The sequence below is a fragment of the Photinus pyralis genome, unplaced genomic scaffold (assembly GCF_008802855.1).
Source record: "Photinus pyralis isolate 1611_PpyrPB1 unplaced genomic scaffold, Ppyr1.3 Ppyr1.4_LG1, whole genome shotgun sequence".
NCBI classification, from domain to species: Eukaryota; Metazoa; Arthropoda; class Insecta; order Coleoptera; family Lampyridae; genus Photinus; species Photinus pyralis.
The window spans coordinates 66,586,154-66,611,708 of NW_022170249.1; the positions used below are offsets into that span (position 1 = coordinate 66,586,154).

At 35.2% G+C, this 25,555-nt stretch overlaps 1 protein-coding gene across 2 annotated transcripts in view; it reads left to right on the forward strand.

Annotated features, from left to right (window-relative positions):
- LOC116159947 (RNA-binding protein fusilli) overlaps nucleotides 1-25,066 on the forward strand; it is a 49,799-nt gene extending 24,733 nt beyond the window's left edge. The window contains exons 3-10 of one of the 2 annotated variants that reach the window (XM_031473058.1): nucleotides 3,370-3,459; nucleotides 3,666-3,720; nucleotides 15,704-15,814; nucleotides 20,090-20,360; nucleotides 20,412-20,861; nucleotides 20,929-21,145; nucleotides 23,376-23,590; nucleotides 23,771-25,066. In XM_031473058.1, coding sequence (XP_031328918.1) covers nucleotides 3,370-3,459; nucleotides 3,666-3,720; nucleotides 15,704-15,814; nucleotides 20,090-20,360; nucleotides 20,412-20,861; nucleotides 20,929-21,145; nucleotides 23,376-23,590; nucleotides 23,771-23,920 — 1,559 coding nt within the window. In that variant the 3' untranslated portion in view covers nucleotides 23,921-25,066. Of the gene's footprint in view, nucleotides 1-3,369; nucleotides 3,460-3,665; nucleotides 3,721-15,703; nucleotides 15,815-20,089; nucleotides 20,361-20,411; nucleotides 20,862-20,928; nucleotides 23,143-23,375; nucleotides 23,591-23,770 lie in introns of those variants that run through there. The other variant, XM_031473057.1, reaches the window with a different exon arrangement.
- Nucleotides 25,067-25,555: the final 489 nt, after the last annotated feature.

The window sequence follows — 25,555 nt, forward strand, 5'->3', positions numbered from 1 at the left end:
GAATACCAAAACTAGCTATTTAGGCCGTTTACAAATGCATTCCGCCGAGTTGCATTGTAAAATCTCAAACAATTCATTAACTCCATGTATTCGTTTAGGAGCCACCCTCAAAAAAGTGGTAAAGTTTCCATTTCTCCTTTAATTTTTTTCTCAGCGACAGTTACAGAGACTGATGGTAAGTCTTCGAATAGGTTTGCTGTATACCCTTTCCGGTTTTGCAAATAATTTTTCAAAATTCCTACCACAAAAAGACACACCCCTCACTAGGGGTGCGAAAAAATGTTGATTTCGACGAAATTTGGTATCTGGTGGTTTTTGAATATAAAAATCACGAATCTGGAATTAGTTTTTGTAAATTCGAAAAAAATAATTCCACTGCAATTCTTGGCCGGACAACGAAAATTGACAAAATTCCACGAAGTTTGTTGTGCAGGTACATACAGAACAAAATTGTCGAACAGTTTTTCTTAAGGTCATTTTTCAAACAAAAGTTACACTCATTTGCAAATTGATCTTTCGGGTTAGAAAATGTTCTCCGACAGTGGCATAACAAGTACAGTAAACGTCAATATTACATGTTCTGCTAAGGGTGTCTACCTACATTTCACAAAAATTTGTCAAATAAAAAATGATAATTTTATCACAGCGAGCAACTTCGACATCAATGAGGAAACAGTCACAGATTAAGAATAAGTAGGCCATATTCTGTGGAAACAGACGAAGAAAATTCAACGCACAGCCCTTTTTCAAAAGCGAGATACATCGGCAGAAGAAATCCAAATTCCTCGTTTACCTATCACTAGATAACGACCAGATAACTGACTTTAACAGCCTAAGTTTATGCTGATAATCCTAAGTAAGTTCCGGTATCTACCATTCAATATACCTATGTATGCCGTTTTTGAATTCTCCACCAACGAGCTACAATACTGTCCTAACCATCGTCTAGTGAAATCAAAAAACAAGCCTGAATCTTTGGGACAAAATCATACCGTTGTCACTGCTGATCTTGCAATATACAGCACAGCACAAGAGATACCTAATGTGGAGTAACCCCTAAAATTTACAGGGAAAGGTACCTATTTGTACCTATATATTTCACCAAAGAACTGAGATACATGGAGGTAATGAATAAAATTGTTTGAGATTTTACAATGCAATTCGGCGGAATGCATTTCTAAACGCTAAACGGCCTAAATAGCTAGTTTTGGTATTCGGAGAGAAATTTCTTCTCCTTGTTTAGCGAACGCTGCTGACTATCCCTCCCTCTCCGTCTCACTCGAGACTCCCGACTCGGCGAGGTGGGTAGGTTTTTACTTAAATGGCCGTAACTTTTTTATTATGAAAAATTCACGGTAATGTTATAGGAAATAAAATAATCACAATGCTTTGGAACATCGAATGAGCTATGAATAGATATTGGAAATCGATGTCGTGAAATAAAAAGTTACGCACTTTTCATCTGCTACACGAATTTTGGAAGTTGACGGTCATTTTTCTAAAAACTGTGCATAACAAGGTAGGTAAATATGAATGCTTTAGATTCGCTATAAATGTACTTTCATTTTACAAAAGGACTTATTGATGTATATCGCTTACTAAGTTGCTGAGAAAATAAATACTTTCGGTGGTCTAGAACAAAATGGCGTGGGTCCCAATTCTTTCTACTCCGAAAAAATTTTTTGAACGATTTCGCGGCTCTCTCCGCTGCACTACTGGTATCCATTACAGTGTGACATTATCTTCCGACAGCGGGCTCAGGGTTGGAATGCAAGAAAATTTATTTCTAGCTTGTATGAAAAGATATCAATGATGCGGTTGATTTTACATTTAAAAGTGATTTAAAAGGGTAGTTAGGTAGAGGTTAGCGTTCGTCACAATCACGACGAGGACAATTAAGGGTCTTAATTAGAGATTGTGTTGTGTGTGTGTCTTGGGTCAACTGTAAATACGTAAAATTCAATCCCTTTACATGGAATGCCCGATAGAAGTAGGTATACGTTTTGAAGCACAACGAATCCGAATCAAACAAATTCTCGATGATGTCGGTCGGTCTGTCTTTTCTCTCATTTCCGGCTAAACGGCCGAACTGATTGGAACCAAATTGTGTACACATATTCTTAGACAAAAAATTCACAGATTTCGCAATCCTTGCAACCATCGGAGACAATGGAAATAATAACCGTACAACGCCATATATGTATGTAAAACACAAGTAGCCCTTATTCATACGTAGACTTTCTATAACATGCGTGTAATACCATCACGGGCGATATGCGATAAAATTAGATTCGAATGAACAAAATCCTTGCGCACTGTTAAGTAAGTACCGCATCGACAGTATCCGCGACTTTTCCTGAATTTACCGATTGAGTACCGGACAATCATTACTTGATGCGACACCAATTGTCTTCTTTTCTGCTCGACTAACCAGTAACTTCATACCCATACAAAACATAAGCCTTTTCAATGGTAAAAGGCAGAGCTAAAAAGCTTTTGGACAGAATCTCACGCGCAGCTGTGTGGATGGTATCTGTGCTGGCCACAGCAAAAATTTTTAAGACACTTCTGACTCCTTCACGGGATTTATACAAAAAAAGACATTATAAAATGAATACATGCTGGGGAAATTCTATCGACAATTATATTCAAGGGAGGATGATATTGGCAAATACATATTGATTCAAAGGAAAGGCCCACTTTTCATATTTTGTTCTCAGCTGGATTTTTTACGAAGAAAGTTTCATGGCTAAGAAGAAGTTCTTTCATTCACTTTTAAAGAAAATTGTGTTCTTTTCTTTTACATTAGATTGTAGCGTTGAGTGAAGGATCTAGGCTTCACTCAACGATTGTAGTGTTGAAGTGAAAAAAGACCGTTTCTGAGATAATTTTATTTGAATCTGTGGATTGCCATCTAGCATAACTCGGTGAAAACGTATTCAAATGCACAAACTATGTATGTACATTATACTGTAGCATTGTATTTATAAACGAAAAACGACTGTAGTTGCAAGTTGCAATAAAAGTTCCGTTTTATGCAATATCTGATAGAGGGTACTGAAAGCACCAAAAGTGGTTTTTCAGCTTACTCGAGCTATAACTGACGTACGTTATTAACGAATGAACTGCAAAACTTATAAATCTTAGAAGCACGTAGGGTATATGGTAAATGATTAATTGAAAAGTAAGCACCTGTGTGAGTCTTGAACCCGTTCCGTTCTTATCTTTAAATATGTTTGCATTGCGTTTCGGATGTGACTGTTGAATGTTGTGAATGTGATTTTTCACCTCTAAAATTGGTATGGTTGTTTATTTCCTATTAGTTTTACATTTTTTACATTGTTCAATATTTACTTAATATCCCAATAGATATAGATTTAAAACCAGAATCCGAAAATGAATTTTACAAAAAAGAGGCTAAAGATATGATAAACATTGTACATAGGTTAATAAGGGACGGTAAGTTTTGTCTAATTGCTTTTTTTTTCATAATTTTCAACAGTTTTTTTAAAAATTTAATTACGAAACTCATTTGCGAAACAAATTGTGTAAATCGTGCAAGTTATTGTTTCTTCTTTTGCAAATATTCATTAATCATCATTATTTGTATCTACACTGAACTATAATTAATTAATCAAACATGCTTAATTGCACTTTTTTTTCAGGGCATCGATTCGAAATTCCGGAAACGATTAGTCTAATACTGGAACCTGGAATCTGGTAAGTTCCCATTACGCCGCTTACGATTTTGATTTTGAATCATATAAGTAATGTAAAGGTTGTAAAAATATTGTTTTTTCGTGTAGGTACTTAATAGAAATATGCGCCATTGTTTCATCAAAATCGATAAAGAAAAGTGCAACTTTTTTCGTTAGCAGCACTTTTCCCCATCAAATTCTCAAAATGAAATGTCACATTAGTTTTTTAAATTTTTATTTACCAAAAAAATTAAACGTGTAATTATTATTAGAAAATGTAAAGGCTAGGCGACTGCTGCAACTTATCGTAAGATCCTGGTGTACAAGTCTTATCTGAAAAGGTAGCTTGCAAAGTAACATTTCGCAGGAAACATCACAATAATATTATTGCTTGATATTATTCCGGATGTCGATGGCAAATTAGAGTCAATGAACTGATACTGGTGGAAATTGTTGAGCATTATGAAAATTGAAAATCCGATGTGATGTTTCCATTTTATTTTCGATACTTTCTTCAACATATACTTCCGCAACGGTACCTACTTGAGTGCCACCCACCATGCCTTATTAACGTTTCAATACTCACTACAGAACATAGTATGTTGTCATTTTGACGTTTTAAAAAAGCAATAGGCTTCTTATATTTACATGTCAACGTTTTGTCATCTTCATGAATAGATAGAAGGCATTTGATCATGGAGTAGGTACATCAACCACAACGTTGACGCTTTTATAGATTTTGACTACAAACCAGGCAAATTTAGATTATGACTGTTTGGACAAAAGGTAGGTATCATAAAATATCATAAAAATATGCAATCAAAACTTCCTCGTTGGCTCGTTTTCGAAACATTTTTCATATTTCCCCTTGGATTTTAAAGGTAGGTACTAAATTTTCAATTAACTACCTCTTTGGTTTTGATAGAATTTCTTATATTTGCTTATTTTTATATAGAAATCCCTGTCAATTTACTACAAGTAGGTAATACATAATACAAAATAATACAAAATTTTAATCTTATGGAGACAGAATTTCATTTCGCCGTTATTAAAAATGGGGTATTTTAACTCTTGTGGCCGGTTGCACCAAAACAGTGCAACTTTGGTTCACTTCACTGATGTAGTTTCGCCAATCCCATTTAAGGCCTGGACACGCATGTCCGTGCCGTAGCACGTCCAATAGATAAAAAAAATTATCAAAGTCCTCGTGTGGGACCGAAGGGACACTATTCTATTAGCCACTTTTGACTCAACCATGAATAAAAGATCTTGTCGAAGGCTACCACATTCCCTTTAACGGTACCCACTTCCGACGTCCCGTTCACCCGCAATTCGCGTTTGAAGATTTGACTCCACCATCAGTAAGATCGTGTCGGGGGCTACCACATTCCCTTTGACGGTCCCGTTCGCGTAAAGACATTGTTTACTACGGTGCAACGCAGTACCAGATTGCACTGCAGTAAGGTATGACAAAATGTACGCTGCGTTTGCTTTGGCAATCCTTACTGCTTTACAACGCTGCTGTAAGCTGTAGTGTAGTAAGCTTTGACCGCTAAGAAGGCGATGTTTTGTAGGACATTATTTACCACGCTGTAAACAATGTGCTTGATTTATTGTAACCTTATACAAGTGACGACTGAAGTGAAGAGTAAACAATGAGAATAAGAAAAATTAATTACCTTTAATAACTGAATGCATTCACAAATTTAAAACACAAAAAATGTTAATGCCATTTTGCATTTGGTCTATTATGTGTTATGTTCAGCCCCAGATTGTGGCGTCGTTTTTTTGTTTGATTGTTTTCAAGCGCAGAAGGACGTAATTTTCTTCGGCTGAATGCAGTGGCCTGAACTCCGATTTTACGGGTTCCTTGGGATTGTTTAACGCTGTGAATGTACCTAATTTAATATTTGCATCGGAATCGAAATTTGTCTAAGGACTTTGCCATCTCGGGTGTTCTGCAATTTTTTGCAACGTCTCTAAGTTTTTCGAAATGTTTAAATAACTCTTCAACTGGGGATGAATGAACTTCCATGTAGGTGCTGAATCGGTTCGGTCAAGCTATAGTTGTAGGTAATATTGGAAATACAAGAGCCAATTAAAGTAGGTATATATGCTACCTACTAATAGCTATAAAATAAATCAAAAGAACCATATTGGTACCTCGATTGGTACCTTCCCTCCACCGTGTAGGAGATAGATGCGTAAATAATTTTTTCCAAAAAAAACCTGCGCCCCTACAAGTTAACAAGTTAAAACTAAACAATTTTAATTATTTGCGAAATAAGCGCTCGCATCTGCATAGATAAGACTTAATGCATCATTTCTGTTGCAGTGCAGTAAACAATGTCTTACTAACTATCGCCTTCTTTGCGGCCAAAGCTTACTACACTACAGCTAACAGCAGCGTTGTAAAGCAGTAAGGATTGTCAAATCAAACGCCGCTAATATTTTGCCATTACGCAGCTTGGTATGTAATATACTATTGTAACGCAACTTCCGAAATCCGAATTAATAAATGGAAAGGCTTAAGCTACATGACTGAGCACTTTAATTGTAGACCCTTGACTTGCGCATGCGTTTAATTTTAGCAATCGAGCCATTCATGAACCATTTTTACTAAATATATAAGTATTAAATATTGGTGTTATACTTGTCGGATGTTGCATAATATGGAAAATACGCTTTAACCAATGGCGCAGTTTTTCTAACGACGTATTACTTGCCATTTAAACGTATAGGGATTGTGCGCAGAGTTCGACCGTTTTTGAAAAATAGTTTTTATTTCATACTATCTAGTAATCGCCGCTTTCCCAGACTGATTTGAGTCTGGTAAATCGTATTTTACCAGACTGAAAATTTTTACCAGACTGGAAACGTTGCCTAGCAACATCAATTGACATCCATCTAAACCTATGTATTAATGTGTCAAACTACTGTCAGATCAAACAAATCAAGTGATCGACTTTTGCTTTCAATTGAACGCGTACACGTTCCAATCAAAAATTGTATGGCATTTTAATAGAAAAAAGAGCAGTATGAAATAAAATGTTTTACATCATTTGTATGTTAAATCAGTTAACGTTACTCGTTTCGAAATTCCTGCCTCAGCTACGCTTCGGCAGTAAACATCTCACTCGTTAACGTAAACCTTGATTTACCATACTCATATGTAAATAACTATTACCTGAAACCGTCAAAAAAAATCTAAATTTCAGGGCTATTTTGATATTAGAAAGTTGATCTTTACCTGACTAGTACTGTAATATTTTTGCCTGACGCCCATTACAGTCCTAGTACCTACATGCAAAATATAATGAATAAGTTATATTCAATCAACGATTGGATAATTATAATGCAGACTATGTGGATATTTTTAAATATTAGTATACCTACACAAAGGATAATGGTTTTTTATTACTAGCAATTAATGGAATATGTGTGGAAGTAATTATTCCTTTAGTTTTGCGCCAGTCCTTAAAAGGTTTGTACGCCTTTTCGTACCTTTTTTTTGACTTTGTGGGGAGCGAATATTGCACTACGGCGGCCGCAGCTTCGGCTACATTAGGTATAACAACGTCTTGCATAGGTAGTCTTCTTCACTGATACCTGCTTTTGTACCTAGTTATAAAGACTGTATAGTTGAAAAGTACAAAGCATAAACTGCAAACTGCATTAAAAATGACACTGACTGTTTTAATTATTTTGAAATCTCTATGGAAACAATTAAGTGATTTTAGCATGCGTGATTAGGTATCAAAATTTCACACATGAATAATTTAATTGGAAAAGTTTTCTACATGTTGCGGGTTCAGGTAAAATTTTATACATAATACGTCACGAAAGTGAGTCCACCTGACTTGGAGGCATTAAAGAGATACTCGGACGCTGCGCGTCCTCGTACTTTTCAATAAGCCTCCGCGTCATGTAAACGACCACTTTCATGACTTATTATGTAAATAACTATTACCAGACTGAAAATTTTTACCAGACTGGAAATTTTGCCTAGCAACCACAACTGACATCCATCTAAACGTATGCATTGATATTTGTCAAACTACTGTCATCAAACAAATCAAGTGATCGACTTTTGCTTTTATTTTAATGTGTACCTACAACGTTCTAATCAAAATGGTATTTTAATAGAAATAGAGCAGTATGAAATAAAATGTTTTACATTATTTGTATGTCAAATCAGTTTACGTTACTCGTTAACGTAAACCTTGATTTACCATACTCATATGTAAATAACTATTACCTATCAGAGTATAGCTTTGTTTCGTGTTCCCTGCCCTTTATATAAAAACACTCGGATTTCTCCTAGGCCATTGATGAAATGACTGGTCGAATTTGGTAAAAATATAATCGGTTGAAAAGACAAGTCTTTATATAAATAATGGCTCATTACAGACACATGAATACCTATAAACAACTTACATTTAGAACCGAGTAATTAAATCATTTCTTAATCATTTGGGAAAACCGTAAAACAATGCAGATCTGAGAATAGGTTTAAGCATTTATGTTGTTAATTAGTTACTCAACTCAAGTTGTACTCCAGCAGTAACTAATTGATTTAAATGTCAGAATAACCAAATCTACTTCTGGCGGTTGACTCCATTATACAACGTTTGAAAAATTAGCCATCATTATTTAATCACATCGGTGTTCTAGATCTTTGTATACAATGATTTGGATGGTATAAAATCAAAATGGTCGTATCTGTGATTTTTATTTGGTGTATATTCTCGATACATTCCCCACTATAGGGGTCCTGCCACACAGAGCGCGATCTGCGGTTAACGGTCTGCGATATTTGTATTCTATCTACATGTATTGTACCTGTCAGAGAATACTCGCGCGGCCTGAACATAGAATGCAGATATTATAGAGACGCGTTCTGTCTGGCAGGACCTTAAACGATCCCTTGTTGGCTACAGTAGCTTTTCGGAAAGAGGATTTATTGAGGTTCACTCGTGTACTACCGCCTCTCCCTCCTCTCCTGCTCTACGAGCCTCTACTAGACTATAGCAAAGCATTTGATACTATCAATCATAAATTGCTTTTAACCATACTTTCTCATATAGGTATTGGGATGGACGCCGTTGGACTAATTAATAGTTTTCTCAGTGATAGGTGTCAAATGGTTAAGTTAGGACATGATAAGGTTTCGGATTTGATAAATGTAAAAACAGGAGTTCCTCAGGGATCAATTATAGGTCCATTGTTGTATACAATATATACCAGCCAATTACATAAAGTTTTGAAATCTTGTCGCTACCATCTTTATGCTGATGATACTCAGCTATACTTATCGTTCCCTGCAAGTACAATAGACGAATCGCTTAATAAAATTAATGAAGACCTTAATATGTTGTACAAAACCTCTAAAGATCATAACTTATTGATAAACCCAAATAAATCTAGTGCATTAGTCTTTGGTAATTATGAGTGTACTCAGCTAAAACTACATATTAACGATGTGCATATACCAATAAAGCGTGTAGGAAGAAATTTAGGTTTACATATGGATAATGAACTGCGATTTCGTGAGCATATTAATATGTGTATACGTAAAGCATACGGAAACTTAAAAGCCCTATATCCACATAGACATTATTTGTCCTTCAACTCCAAGAAAAAGTTATGCAATGCTTTAGTGTTGTCAAATTTTAACTTTTGCGATACGCTATATGGGCCATGTTTGGATGCCGTAAGCATTCGTCGCATACAAACTGTTCAGAACGACTGCGTTCGATTTATTTTTGGTCTTCGACGTCATGAGCATGTTTCCAAAAAACTGAAACAATTGCAATGGTTAGATATGATGCAGCGAAGAAAACTACATGCACTTTGCATGTATCACTCAATAATCACTACAGGCTTTCCAAAATACCTTCATGAAAAAATTCGCTATCGAACCGATGTTCATAATATTAATATTCGTGGAAAGGGGCTATTATCAATGCCAATATTTAAATATAAAACAAAAAAAATTTACCAAAGATCTTTCTCCTACAATATAACTTCACTATATAATGCCCTCTCTCCCGATTTAAAATTATACCCTTTAAAATCATTTAAATACAAAATACGAAGGTCTATGTCGTGAGATCCTTACCGTATACAACCTCGGTGTGCACCTATCATTATGTAGTGTTTACCATGCTGTAAATTGTTCGGGCTGCAATATGTATGTTTAACAATTTTTGATTATTTAATTATCCTTGTGATTGTTCCTCTTCTCAGCAAGTTTACAATTTTTTGAGGGTTAAGTGGAAGATCGGCGAAGACATATATTCTTAACCGAACTTCGCCTTTGGGTCAGGCTCATTTGAGATTAATTAATTAATAAAACTTTAGCACACTTGCACTAGAATAAAACCAAAAACCAAAAAGGAAAGTTTTTAATTGAAATTATGGAGGATCTTGGCTTTATAGTCTTGAATGGCCGATCTTTTTCAGACAGTACCGGAAATCTTACCTATATGAGCAGTTCTGGAGGAAGTGTAATTGATTTAGTATGGGTAAGCACAAATACCATTTCATTAATCAAAGATTTTAGGATTCATGAAAACGAAATACATTCCGATCACTTCCCTTGTTCCTTGTCACTCACTTTGAACTCTGTTGCAGATAAATCTGGTCACCATCTCACCAATAACATAATAATACCCCGAAAAGAAAATTACCTAAGGTGGAATGACAATAAACGCAACGCATATGTAAATATATCTTCTATGTCATATAGAATTTCTTCCTTGCAAGACTCACAAGACGTTAATGAATTAAGTCAAAATCTAAACTTAGCTATCAATGAAGTAGGGAAATTACTTGGCCTACAACACTGCAGTCAAACTTATCGAACTATACGCGGGAGCAACAAACCTTGGTTTGACACAGTGTGTAAAAATCAAAAAAACGAAGTTAGAATATCGTATAAATTAGCTAAAAGTCATAACTTTGGTCAAGTGTATCTGCAAAATTTTATAAAAGCAAAAAAAACAATTTAAGGCAATTTGTAGAAAAAAGAAACACGATTTTAATCTCCTTTATAGGTCACGTATTACAAATATTATGGATTCTAATACATTCTGGCAGACTTTTAAACGCGAAAAAAATAGAACAAGGATCACAAGTGCCCCAGTCATTGAAATACAGAGGTGGGTCAATTTTTATAAGCATTTTTATTCACACATTCACTCTGATTTAAATTTTAATATGCACGATGTATTACACCCATTTTTAGACAGACCGATAACTTCTTGGGAATTAAATAAAGCATTACAACATGCACCTACAGGTAAAGCGATGGGCTTGGACGGAATATCAAATGAATTTTTGAAAAATTTGAGCATGAATTGGCATACATACATTTTACGTCTTTTCAACAGGATTTTAGACTCAGAACAGATACCATATCAGTGGTCAAAAATTAAAATGATACACTTGCATAAAAAAGGTGACATATCAGTTACTGACAATTACAGAGGGATTGCGATAATGAATCACATAGCCAAAATATTTAACTACATTATTTATAATAGAATATCGAACTTTGTAGAAGAATCTCAAATATTACCAGAAAGTCAGTGTGGTTTTAGAAGAGGAAGGGACTGTCAAGACAATATTTTTGTACTGAATGCAATTATTTTTAATAATATTCGTTTAAAAAAGCAAAGGATGTACGCTCTATTTGTTGATTTTAAAAAGGCATTTGATTCAATTCAACACGATCTTTTATGGCAAAAACTTTCACAAACGGGAATACCTAAGTGCTAAACTCATAAGATTAATAAAAGGTTTTTACTCTAAAGCGACATTGCAGATCGAGCAAGAGGGGCGTCTATCAGAGGTAATTAATATCACCAAAGGTGTGCTACAGGGTGATGTTCTAAGCCCCTTACTCTTTTCGTTGTTCACAGCAGACATGGAAGCGTTTTTTAAAAATTATGGAATAAGTGGAGCTCCTTTAGATGCCGTCACAGATATAAGACTTTTAATGTACGCAGATGATTTGGTCATATTTGCTAAGTCTGCGTCAAACATGAGAAAAGCGTTACGGGCACTAGAAAGTTACTGCTCCCTTAACAGCCTAACTGTTAATGTGGATAAAACAAAAATTATTGTATTTCGCAAAGGTAACCGTATTGCGGCGGACGACCCTTTTCTGTATAATAATGGCGCTATCGAAGTAGTAAACTCTCATTCTTACTTAGGGTTAACTTTTCACTTTAACGGAAGTTTCAAATGCACTGCCAAAGACAGAATACGCAAAGCAAAAATTAGCTCAGCCACTATTTTAAATGTAATAAACACGGCTAAAATGGACACTTGGGATTCTATCCTCAAGTTGTATCAAACAGTGATAGTTGTCACACTAATAATCCAGAAAGCAACTGGTACACACAAATTAAAAAACTCATAGAGAGCATTCGCGAAGATTACTTTAACCCAGAAGGGGTAGATAGCAGTTACATTTTAGACACCCTTGATAAATACACTAAAAAAAATGCTAACGATGATTGGGATAAAGTACTTTTGAGTGTATATTGTAACACGTATAAGTACACTCTGAAACAAAACCCTCTCACAAACACATCAGTCTCCATCATAAGATTGCCGATTCCCTTGAAATATAAAAGAACCTTAATGCAAATTAAAACTCACAATAAAGATATGGTAGTAATGTACGTCAATAAAATCAATTATAAAATAAAAATCACAGATATATGTACTATATGCAACACACATCAATGCGAAACTCTCCAACACCTCTTCTTTGAGTGCCCACTATACCAACCTCTCAGAAAAGAGCTCATTACTATTTTTCCAGAACGTGATATATTTACAACATTACAAAATTTAAACAGAAACAATTTTTTTACCGTGGTGGTTTTTTTAACGGAGGCTATGAAGTTGAGATCATTTCTGTTGAATGAGTGACATAATAACAATAATTACAAAAACAAATAAATTAAGAAAATGACAGTCATTTACTTTCTTTCGTATGGAGTACAGCCGAAGAATAGATATTGATTTTGCTATACTTTTTGTTTTTTTATCTCGTGCTTTTCTTTTAAATTCGAATGTTATGTTAGATGGTTTTCCTTCTTTTTCTTTTTCTTGCTAGTGAAGATTAATTTAATTTGTTCATGATATACATGTCAAGGGAACAATAAAGATTATTATTATTATTATGCACTAGAATAAAATCTTTTTTTTTCTTTTCTCTAATATATTTTACATTTTTTTTTATTAAATTTAAGATAGTATTATTGTGTATGCATGTGTGTGTGTACTTAACAATGTCCTGACGATTCCAATAAAGCAATTTAATAATAATAATAATAAGTCTAAGAAGTCCCGAAAGGAGCAACAAGGTAGCATGAAGTAAAAGCAGTATACAGAGTTGGACTGGGTCAAGCATAGAGTGACCCAGTGACCCGGTGACCCAGTTAGTTTACAGACCCGGTGACCCAGTTGACCCAGCTTGACCCGGTGACCCAGTTTGACCCAGTGACCCAGCTTGACCCGGTGACCCAGTTTGACCCGGTGACCCAGCTTGACCCAGTGACCCATCTTGACCCAGCTTTACTCAGTGACCCGTCTTGACCCGGTGGCCCAGTAATTAAATTATTGTTAGGTATCATCCAAAACAATTTCAAGTAACTTTTAATTTAAAAAAAAAACTTCCTCAATAATATTCGGCAACAAGCACGTAGCCCAATTTCATTCAAGAGAACTAATACCTAAAAAAATCAAATGCATTTGTTTATAGTTTGTAGTCAAGTAGTCAATGAAAGTATTTAGAGAAAAGATTTATTTGGATTAAGCTAACTAGTAGAAAAAAATTAAATGTGAATGAACACCTGTAAGCAAACTGGTAAGCCATGAAGCAAAGAAATAACATTATTCTAATACAATTCGGGACATGGAAAGTGTTTTACGGCAGTATTAAAACAAAAATCACAGAAATGGCAGTTGTCAAGCAATCGAGTATTATTTTCAACAAACCAGCATTTCATTTATTTCATAATCTGTACACTTGAACCGAGGGCACTGACTTAACTGCGTTATTCGATCAAACTAGGTGACTGGGTCGAATTGGGTCCCCGGGTGAAATTGGGTCGCTGGGTCAAACTGGGTCACTGGGTCAAACTGGGTCAAGTTGGGTCACTGGGTCAAACTGGGTCACTGGGTCTAACTGAAAAGAGTATGACGTGACCCAGCGACCCAGTGACCCAGTTTAATTTAGTGACCCAGTTGACCCAGTTCAACTCTGGCAGTATATATAAAGGAAGCACTAAGGAAGGGAAGAAATTGCAGGAATGTTGAGAAAGTGTGAAGTGTATGAAGAAAGATGATAGAGAGGAGAATGAATCATGACAAATGCGTGAAGATACTCAGGAAGCAGGAATGACAAAGATCTGAAGTCGTTTGAAGACGCCGGGTAGCGTGAAAGAAACGGGAAGAAGTTACGAAACAAAAAAGAAATTGTAACTTTTACTATCTAAATGGTTTAGGTTAAGGGGTTGTTATTGTTTTTTGTTTCATTTCTTCAGAAATGTAACTTAACAATACATTTTGGTACCTACTTTTTTACGATGAATATTGATTGTTCGAAACTGTACGTATATCACATGATAAACGAATTCTTGCAAAAAAAATCTTCTAAGAAAATTACCGATTAATAACGACAAACATTTGTTATTGTAAGTCATTTTGAACTAATAAGAGCTATATCTTCGAGCAAGCGAAGTTTTGGTTAATTACACGTTATTTTATCAAATTTTATAAGCAACTAAACAAGCAGATCAGTAGTTCTTATCGATACCGATTATTTTCTATTGACAATCTGGGCTAGCTTATTTACCGATTGCGCTTTACGGTAGTAATAGTAAGTCATCTGCCATGAGTATATTTTATTGAAATGTAATACGCATTAGCGTTTTCCCTTTTTACGAATGAAATATCCTGATTTTCAAATGAATCCAACCCTTCGTGACTCCTTGCATGAATTTCTTAACTGCCCTTTTATCTTTTGTCAGTTGAAAGTTCACTGTGAAGATATACCCAATTCAGTGCGCATGATCTTTGATAAGAAAAACGTTTGATGGATTACCTGTACGTTTATCGGATATAAGTAAGTTCGGCAGGTATTAGATAAAGAAGCTACTGTGAGAATAGACCAAGCTCATTCTAACATTTCATAACTCCCGTCTGAATTTTATCATTTTTTTATCAATTATTGGTTATAAACCAATAGCCTTTCGATATTTCTCATTCCCCACTTCAAGTGCGCTATTAAATTGTAACTTGAAAATATCTCATTTCATTTTCTTTTGTGTAAAGAGGCAGCTTTATGCACATGCTCTGATAAGTTAATACGTGTTGTTATTGAAAGTAAGTTCCAAAATAGTGAGTAGTGCGCTTAAAGGTGTTTCTGTGTCGATTTGTGTTGATTGTTTATCGTATTACTTAATTAGATACTAATACTACGCTACGAGCCATTTCTGGGCACATTTATAGTGAAAATACGTAAATTTTTAAATTTTATGTTACTATGCGATAAGCGAGCGATATGACTCCAGTTTATATCAGAATCACGGCAGTGCGGTATCTTTACAGTTCAATGTGATATTCATATAACCCTTTAAACATCGATTAGAAAATTGCTTTTAGAACGGTATTTTTTAAATACTGTAATTCTGTTTTGGTGACACTAATGACGTGGCAATGAGTTAATGACCATAATAAAAGAAAATGACGTCTTCCAAAAATTGTTATATCCTTACATATTTACTTAATTTTTTTTATTAAAAACCTTTCTTACCCGATAATGAAATACCATTTTTAGTATTATTAATCTGGTTATTGACAAATGAAGTAAAAGATTAAAATGCTCCATATGCTTATATCATTATCACGTATTATAGAATTGTATAACACTAATCAACATTATCTCGAAATAGTTTGAAGATTATTGCTTCGATTTGTTGCAGCTCGAAGGACGATGAGATAGATGGTAATTGTGTGGTGAGAGCAAGAGGTTTACCCTGGCAAAGTAGTGACCAAGATATAGCAAAATTTTTTCGTGGACTGAATGTTGCCAAGTAAGTACAAATTTTAAAATATCTTTTCTTGAAGGCAGGTAGAGGTACCTTTATTATTAAAATAGTGACGGATTGCTCGAATTTCTTTTACTTATGTCGAGAAATGCTGGTCCAAATCAAAACATACACGTGCGTTTTATTGTCCCCTTATTAGCTTAACATAAACAATATGTGTCTATTTTAAATCGAGTTATATTTATTTTTTTAATCGTCATCGACCAATAACCCGCATTCATTTTGAATATTGATGGCCTTTTTCCCCTTGAAGCGATGTAACAGGTAGTAGATGTAGAAACCAAGATTCCTGCGAAGATGCTGAACTGTCAGAAATGTTTTGTTTTCACATTGATACTTTTTAAATTATGTATATGTCCACCCCTCCCCTTCCCCCTCCCACCACTACATCCAATATTTTCCTAAACCATTGCAGTATTGGGCGCCAATAATAAAAATTTAGTGCTTTGGCCACTGACCACAAAAAACTTTATTTTGGTGGGGCTAATTTAACATTAAGCTATACCCCTCAATAGTAAAAAAGTATCGTAGGAAAATAATGAATTGGCACCAAAATTGTTATCTATAATTAAGTGCCAATTTGGTGCTATAGTTACAAAAAAAATATTTCAAAAATACATTTCATAACAACAAAGCAAATCGTCCGATCGAGTGGAAAAGTAAATCAAAATCAATTAGTAACACACGAATCTCTTTAATCAAAGGTTTCTCTCCGACGAAAGTATACTTACCGTTTGGCATCTACCAAAAGACACCGAGACAGCGCCTAATTTTTAAAACGTAGTTTACTATTGGGAAATTCTTCTTTTTGCTGACATTGGTGACATGAATGTCCAAATTGTTCTCAAAGAAGCAATATTGCGTTGTGGGTCATTACGCAAACGTTGCTTCATTTCATGCCACACTGACATTGAGATCTGGATTGCCGGAAGGCCAATCTAAGACACTAATATTGTGGTATTGGAACCATTTCTTAGTCGTTTTTGCTGTGTGACGAGATGCAATTGCGTCTTGTTGAAAAACAATGTTTGCATCAGTCCATCAGGCGATAATGATGGAAGTGAAGGCAAAAAACTGTGTTCTAAAATTATAAAGTGCAATTGTGCCAACCTGCCAACCCATTTGCAGACATACTGCCCCACACCATTACACCTTTGGGGAATTTTACAGAACGTTTTTGTTCTAATAATTCTTTTTCTGTTACCGCCCACACTGATATCAACTTTTGGCGGTCTTCCTGTGCCTTTTCCTGTAACTTTGATTGACGCTGTTTTCATACTTTGTTACAGTAAGTATAGCTGCCACCGTGGACTTTGCAAATTGAATCCCCGACCGATTGTCCTAAAGGATTTTCCCTTATGAGTGCGTTGAATTATTAATTGCATTCCGTGTCGCTTTACCACGTGCAATTTTTTCTTTTAACAAAATGGATGCGTTGCGTTCACCAGACGAAGCGCTTCGTGAGCGCTACCTAAAGGCGAGAATACTCGAGCAAGGTTTGAAATGGTTTAGAAAAAAAATTGTTGTAGTGAGGGAACTAACTTAATGGACTTCTTGATCATCCATTTCATTTTGTATCTTTTGAAGGAAGTAATAAATGAACAGTGATCTTAACATCACTCATTATTGCTTTTGAAGAAAGGCTCGCTTGCATTTTGTTCGCCTACATTTTAAGCTTTTTAGGCATTTCACTAAATGGTTTGCCATTATTCATGGTATAGTAATTTCATCTTAAGTTTTTCATATAAACAGAAAGTATAATACTTTTGAAAAATGGTTTTTAAAATAAAATGGGGGGGGGGGTCACTAGACCCCGTTTCCACATTTAAATTTTAGGGGTTGCCTCTATCCCTGCTAAGGGTTGATGCAATTTAATCTCTAACCGACCAATAAAATATCCCCGTTGAATATAAACTAGACGTGATTTCTGATTTTTTGTAGATATATATTTTGTTGCGGCTCACATATTCAGGGTGGTACTTACGTTTTCAAATTGACACACTGTATAATCGCAATGTTAAATGTTTGCTGGGTATACTGTTTACTCGTACATATAGAGTGTAGATTATGCTAATTTTTATTTGCAGTGTCATATTTCTTTTCACAAGTGATCAATCCATTTTGCTGCCCTTTAAATTCCAAGTTACCACAGTGGCCTCCAGTCTCATATCTCAAAAATTGGTTACATTTTTTCAAGTACCAGTTTGTAATGACAGTCAGTTACTGTTCAATTTAAGTATTTTTTTAAGTATTTAAAATTGAAGGGGCAATATTTTAATCAATAAATTGGCATCGATTATTGTTGAGCTTGGTTTTTGTCATATAGAACAGATCGCCGTGTATTGAATATTAAATTACTTACCTAGGTAGCTATCTTATCGAAGGTGTTTGTAACATAACAAGTTTATAGCAACTTTAACTTAGCACATGCGATAAATGCTAAAAATCATACATATTCGTTTTCCGCCATTTCTCATGCATTTGCTAATATAAACTATATATAATGAATGATATCTTTTTACTAATCCAAATGATATCTGAGTTCCTAGAAACAAATAAACAGTTATATCTTGCGATAGATTTGAAATATCGGCAATGGATAAATAATAAGAGGTTACTGTATTTCTATTAGTTATGATTATGCTTAAAGAGCCCTTTCACACGATCCGTTTTTTTAACGGATCGGTGAGATCCCCGGACGCAAAACCGATAACCATTTACACGTTTCCGATGAATTTGTTTTTAGATCTAGTTGAACAGTTGTCAACTATACCATGGAAGAAGAACGGAAGAAATTCATGATCACCGTCGACAAAGGCGCAAGAAGTGTCGCCATAGAAGATTTTGGGTGCATCCATAATAGTTATTTATATAACAAGAGCGCGAAGTTCAATTTCGCGCATGGAGACTGAAGGTATTTTGACGAGGCGAAGCCGAGTTAAAATATCAGTCAAATGCGCGAAGCGCGCTAGCGTTATATACAATATTTTTTCTACAACTGAACTTTTTCAGAATACGTGAAAAAAATGCAGGGTGTCATTTGAATTTTTGGACCGGGGGTGACTGGGGACGGCGAATATTACGTTGTGGTGGTATCTCATGCTATTAATTTTCCCCCCCCACTTTCTTGATGAGATTTCAAAATTTCAAGTCGATATCTTTTAAAACGCCGAATAGAAGTCAATTTAGTTTTCGCGTGCACACCTGGTATGTACCAAATTTGGTTCTAATCGGTTTGACCGTTTAACCGGAAATGGGAGTACAGACAGATTGATTCCAGTTCCTGGTGCTTCAGAACGTGTATTTCCGTTAAAAAGTAGGGAATCATTTTTTACCCCATTGCAATACCTGCCTCCCTTACTAACGTGGAGGTGGTAAAAAGAGTTACCCTATTTCCATACTAACGATATAAGCATCTATATTCTGCAATTCTCCATTTCTAAAAATTTAAATTATTGGCGCAATCCCAGAATGCCAAAACAGTGTATATGATATGTAACTATTTATTCCCCTTACGTTTTGTTTACGAATATTGTAACAAAGCAAATGAGCACTTAATTCGGTAAATTAGTTACAACACGTTTTGTGAAAAAATACTAGGTAGTCCCTACAGTACATTAACCTGAAATTAAAAAGTTTACTTTAAATATTCGTTACGTGATTGTTTCTATGCACAGTAAAACCAATTTAGCGGTTTCGTGCATATGCAATCGCATTTATAGTAGGTACCCAGATGTAGGTAGGTAATTTAGTAATAGCCTTGATAATAGGTGCAGGTAGGTACGTCCTCTAATGGCGTCATGTTTTGCGGTAATGAATGCTTCTTAAGGGTTTATCACAACATTTTTGCAATTACCTGTAAACTAGGTAGATTTATCGTAACACGTAGCTAACGTGAGATATGTGTGTATGGATTGTGGGTTTCTTTATCTGAAACTATTAAACACAACAAATTTAAAACCGCCAACGTGTAATAATCATGACTGATAAGAAAGACGATGCCTTTATTGCTTCTATGATTTACTGTAGTTTTGAATTGTAGCATTTAAATGTTAATATAATATTGATGTTGGTTTGGTTATTTAATGTTCAAATATTGTACCTAATGATACCTTAAAAAACATTCTTTTAAGACTGTTTTCATGCGTCTTAATATTTAATACTCGTACATATTCACATCGTTTCAAAAGTTTATGTTTGGTAGCATAATGAACATTAGTTGGTGTTGGGTGCTCAAATTAAAAACTACATTCTCTTTAGGGGCGGTGTAGCACTGTGCTTGTCCCCTCAAGGAAGACGGAACGGTGAAGCTTTAATTCGATTCATTAATCAAGAACACAGAGATATGGCACTAAAGAGACATAAACATCACATTGGACCTCGTTATATCGAAGTGTATAGAGCATCTGGAGATGACTTTTTGTCTGTCGCAGGGGGTTCTAACGGAGAAGCACAAGCATTTTTATCTAGAGGTGCCTCGGTTATAGTCCGTATGCGCGGTTTACCATACGACTGCACGGCTAAGCAAGTTGTAAGTTGAGGGGATACTTAATTGTAGTAAAATCATTTAATCCATTTTTAGCTCGACTTTTTCGCTTCTGGGGAACAACCGTGTACAGTCTTAGATGGGCCAGATGGGGTGTTGTTTGTGAAAAAACCCGACGGTAGGGCAACCGGCGATGCGTTTGTTTTATTTGCTCAAGAGTCCGATGCGCCAAAGGCGCTTTCGAAGCACAGAGAGTGCATTGGATCGAGATACATCGAACTTTTTCGATCGACGACTGCCGAAGTACAACAGGTTCTAAATCGTTCCTTAGACCCCAAGACCTATGAACAACCTGCTCCTTTGATTGCTCAAATACCACAAGTGCCTTTATTGCCTCAACACATCATTACCTCTGGTACTCGTAAAGACTGCATTCGACTTAGAGGGCTTCCTTATGAAGCACAAGTAGAACATATATTGGACTTCTTGGGTGACCATGCCAAAAATATTATTTTGCAAGGCGTTCATATGGTATATAATGCTCAGGTAGGGCGTGTTCCTCTCTAATAGGTGTTTGTTATATATGAAAGAACTTACCTGATCACTATTTTAGGGACAACCTAGTGGCGAAGCTTTTATTCAAATGGATTCGGAGCAATCGGCCTTTAATGCGGCTCAACAAAAACATCACCGTTATATGATATTCGGCAAAAAACAACGTTACATAGAAGTTTTCCAGTGTTCAGGAGAAGATATGAATCTCGTTTTAACTGGAGGAATACCGTCACCAGTGTCACCTGCAAAAGCCGCCCCGGCTTTGCTCAGCCCCGGTATGTTACCTCCTTTAGCACCGTTGCCACCCACAAACATTCCGCCACCTCCTCCCCCATCAACAGCTGCTCAGATATCTCAAAGTGTGGTTACGCCAGGGTGGGAAAATTCACCCTTATTAGCGCAGCAACAAGCGCAAATGATCGCGCAACAAAATTTGCTTGTCCGTCAAAGTCAAGCACAAGCACAAGTTCAGGCACAAAATGAACACATACTTTTAATGAATCAAATTGCACATCATAATCTGGCGGTCTTAAACCACGGTGTTCCTTCAATCGGTGCCGCTGCAGCCAACGGTGCATTATTAAAAGCGCCACCCGCCATGCAAATAATGCCGCATATTTTACCCCATCAACAGCCCCTTGTTTTATTACCCCCTCGGATGGCCCCATTGGGAATGCCGAGGGCGCCGGTTGCATATCCGTCACAATTATTACCCAGTGGCGCGCAAGGTGTTCTTCCCTTTGTCCCCCACGTCGCAGTGAAGCGTAGTTACGGCGATGCGTTTAATGAACAAGCGACTTCTGCAAAACGCGCCTATCAGCAAGGAGCCGCCGTTCCCCTACCTTATCAGACTTTTTATCATAATGTATAATTTTGCATTCCAAAATAAAGTATAATCTAGGCTACCTACGTAAGTAACATTCCATTTTTCCACTCAAAAAGACTTATTTATCATTCCAGTTAGTTTTAAGAAAATCTCTTCGATTTAAACATGACAAACTTGTGCCTTATTTTGAGATATCTACAAATAATGCTTTTATCCATTACACGTAATGTGCCTTACACTGACTGTGAAATTTATAGACTTGGTAATCCAGTGATTCTGACTCATTACTATTCATTTTTTTTTAAATCGCGAAAATTATGTTAGTGATAATTATATTGTATTTGTCCCGTTACAATACGAAATTAGCGTTACGTTGTACTCTGTAATGAGGCTTTTGTTGTAACAAAATGTCTGCCACTAATATACGGATGGATTGGGTTTAATATATTGTTTACAGTGGTTTAGGAGTTTAAATTTATTGAAAGACAATTGGAAATCCAACTTGTTAATTTCGGCATTGTCTTTGAATGAATTTTTGACAGTAATTATTTACATTATGGAGAAGGTTATTGACTCCATATGGCAGCTTGAATATATGTGTATATTAATTATGGTTTAGTTATCGTTTTTTGAATTTTATATAATGGGGTACATTTTGTTTTTTTTAGTTAGCGCATAAATCTCACAAGAGGTTTGCAAATTATTGGTAGTAGGTTAGTATAAGCCTTCTGCATTCTCTTGGGCTTCCGCTAGATTTTGATTAAAGTTTTGGTGTTTCTAACAAGCTTCTTGGCATCTAAACTCTCTTATTATTGTGGACGATTAGAACACATGGCTGGGTACTAATTTAGTTTTTCCATGATTTTTGTACTTGTTTTTTAGTAGTTTTTTTTTATTTAATGGAAAAACTAAATTAATTCTATATAACTAACATTGTCGACTGTAAATATGAATTCATTCGTACGATCATTTGAAATATCCTGAGCTAGTCAAAATCTAGCGAAAGTATAAAGTGATCTTCACTTTAGAATCACCTTGTTTATTTCTGTTACTGTATGCAGCTCTTACTTCATACAATATGTTTCTAATTAATTTACACTTTAATAAATGTTTTGTCACAATAATGCTTTTTGGGTTTAATGTTAGATCTCCTTTTGCTGACCTGTTTTGCTCATCTTGGAGACACATGCGTGTTAATTAAATATTAATTTTTGGTATTACAAGATGAGCAAATCGGGAGTTGTGGGCTAGATTTGTTGGTTATCCGGGACATGGCATCGTTCGTGGTGTTCGTGGGCTCCACAAGGTGGAATGGTAATTTCTGCTACACTGTGGTGAGTCTATTTATACTTATTACCAACCTTACAAAAATAACACTTCTTTGTCATAGGCTCATAGAGTAGTTTCAATCATACATTATAGCTTTCTTTTATGTGGGTTATGGTACCATGTTTTGGTTTGCTGTACCAAATACTGATAATTGCTGATCCATGTGCACATCAACAAGTTACACTCATGGCATGTTAATATAATCATGTCTATGCTCTGAAGTTGTTTTTAAGTAAAATCTCTGTAGTTTGCACTAACTGGACTTGTTTATTATGTATCAAGAAAATATAGGACCTTCTTTTTCAGTTTTGTAATCGTTTTTCATCAATCATTTTATTTTAATTTCTCAGGTGGCAATATAATACCAACAGCATTTCATCCCGGAACAAATTTTCCCGGATATGCGCCACTACAAATTGCTGCACCGGGTCTTGGTCCGAGGCAATTTTTTCCGCCGCCAATATTTTATTGGCCTTATCCTAGTCCACCAGTGTCACCTACTAGTTATTACGCACCGCCAATGCCGACTTCTGCCGGTTTGCCACAACAACCTCAACAACCTATGGTAAGAATAAAGACACCATATCCAGCTGTGCAATGACAAAAACTTATTTATGTGTTTTATAGTTGGTGTTCTAGGTTTTAAAATGTACCCAGAACAATTCCCTGTATCTGAGCTTTTGAATAACTACTACAATTTATAATAATAATTAATATTTTATTAGCGTAAATTTCATCATTTCAGCTACCGCACGAATGTTTACAATTGCCACCAATTGCAGCACCAATATCAGCAATTGACGGTAGAATAATACCCGAATCGATGGGCCGCCCAGAACATGAAAAAACTAGACAAACTTTCGGACAGAGTCATTATGTAGAGCTAATCATTTAATTCCTTTATTAATTATAGTAAAATCGACTTTAGTATGTAAGATAACGCACTGTAAAAAATTCCTTAACATCTATATTATATATAACAAAAGAGATACCTTTATAAATAGCTCTATTTAAATTTAATATATATTATATATAGTATATACCTAAAAATGTAATATATTTTATGTTCATCAACATATGAAAATTTTATTACCTATCTATATTATAATTTTATTATCTATTGTTAAATATGTATGCCGAATCGATCCAAGATTGAGAGGTATCAGATCTTTTTATAGTAATTCAAATAGTGTGATTCTGGCTCTTGCAGTAATTCTTTGCACAGCGTAGTCATTGTTTCATAGGTAATATAAAATGTTTTGAACGTTTATAAAATAATTTTCTTTATAAAAGACGAAATCAGATCTTTTGTCTGTGCTTAAATGTCTAAATCCTAAAATATATTTAGTTAGCCTGTGCTGACAGTCGCAACAAATATTACAAAGTCTTCCACACTAGTTAAGGTAATGTGATCCTTTATTATCCTCGCTTAGTTGCTTAGTATCAACCATGTGATTTTATGTCGTTAGACTATAGTCAAATCGTGCAAAACTCGGACCGTCCTCGTATTGGCAATAATTCAAAATTATGATGTGCAATAAGTTGACCTTTTTTTCTATTACATACCTATGTTAATATAATATATGCGCTACAGTTTGTTGCCTTAGTTTAATTAGTTTATTTAATTAGATCTATTACATATATCAATTATATAGAGTTGCAGTATATTCCTGACTTTAAAGTTTATTCGAATTGTATGCCTACAGGGTAATTGATATCGTTCGTATTAATACTGATTAAGTGCTTACTACAAAACCATTTTTAGTAATTGTATGACCTATTTTTATGTTAATTCAAAATTACAATCAATGACATTTAGTAGATAATTAAGAAAGAAACGTTACTTAAATTAAGGTGTGAGCGATTGTTTTAGCGTATGCGTGCATGATAGTACAATAAGTGTACCGTTCAATAATGATGAATTTCGTTTTGTTTTGATAATAAATGATAAAATATTGTTATGTAGTTCGTATTTAGTATTATAATGTACTATGACAGACTCAATTGCTTGTCATTAAAAATATATGTTTAATAAAAAATATTCTGTCTGTTTTTTTTATATTTGTATGTATTATTGACTTATAGTACACAAGCATTTCTAGTTATTTTATTTGTGTAGGTATCTGCACAAAATGAATCGATGGGTTTCTTTTTAACTAACTTGTATAGGTAGGTACAATGTAAAGCATATATACAAGACCTATTTTCTATACATTCGTGTCATCCCTCAAATATCCTGTTGCACTGGTTTCGACATTTGCACAGATGTAATATGAACGAACGTCACTTCTCTTTTGTTCAGAAGACGACATCACTTGTGTTAAAATCCGTCATTTTCGTTCGTGCCATTGCCGGTGAGACATGGAAACCAACACCAAGAAGACTGAATTTTTTTACGAAACTGCCAACAATCTTTACTCCAGATTTATCGCGCCATACGGGGTGGTACCATCTCGTCAACATACCGCTGAGCGTTCCTATAATAATATTTACCTTTCTTCCTTTGCGCCAATAGAAAATTGGGAGGTTA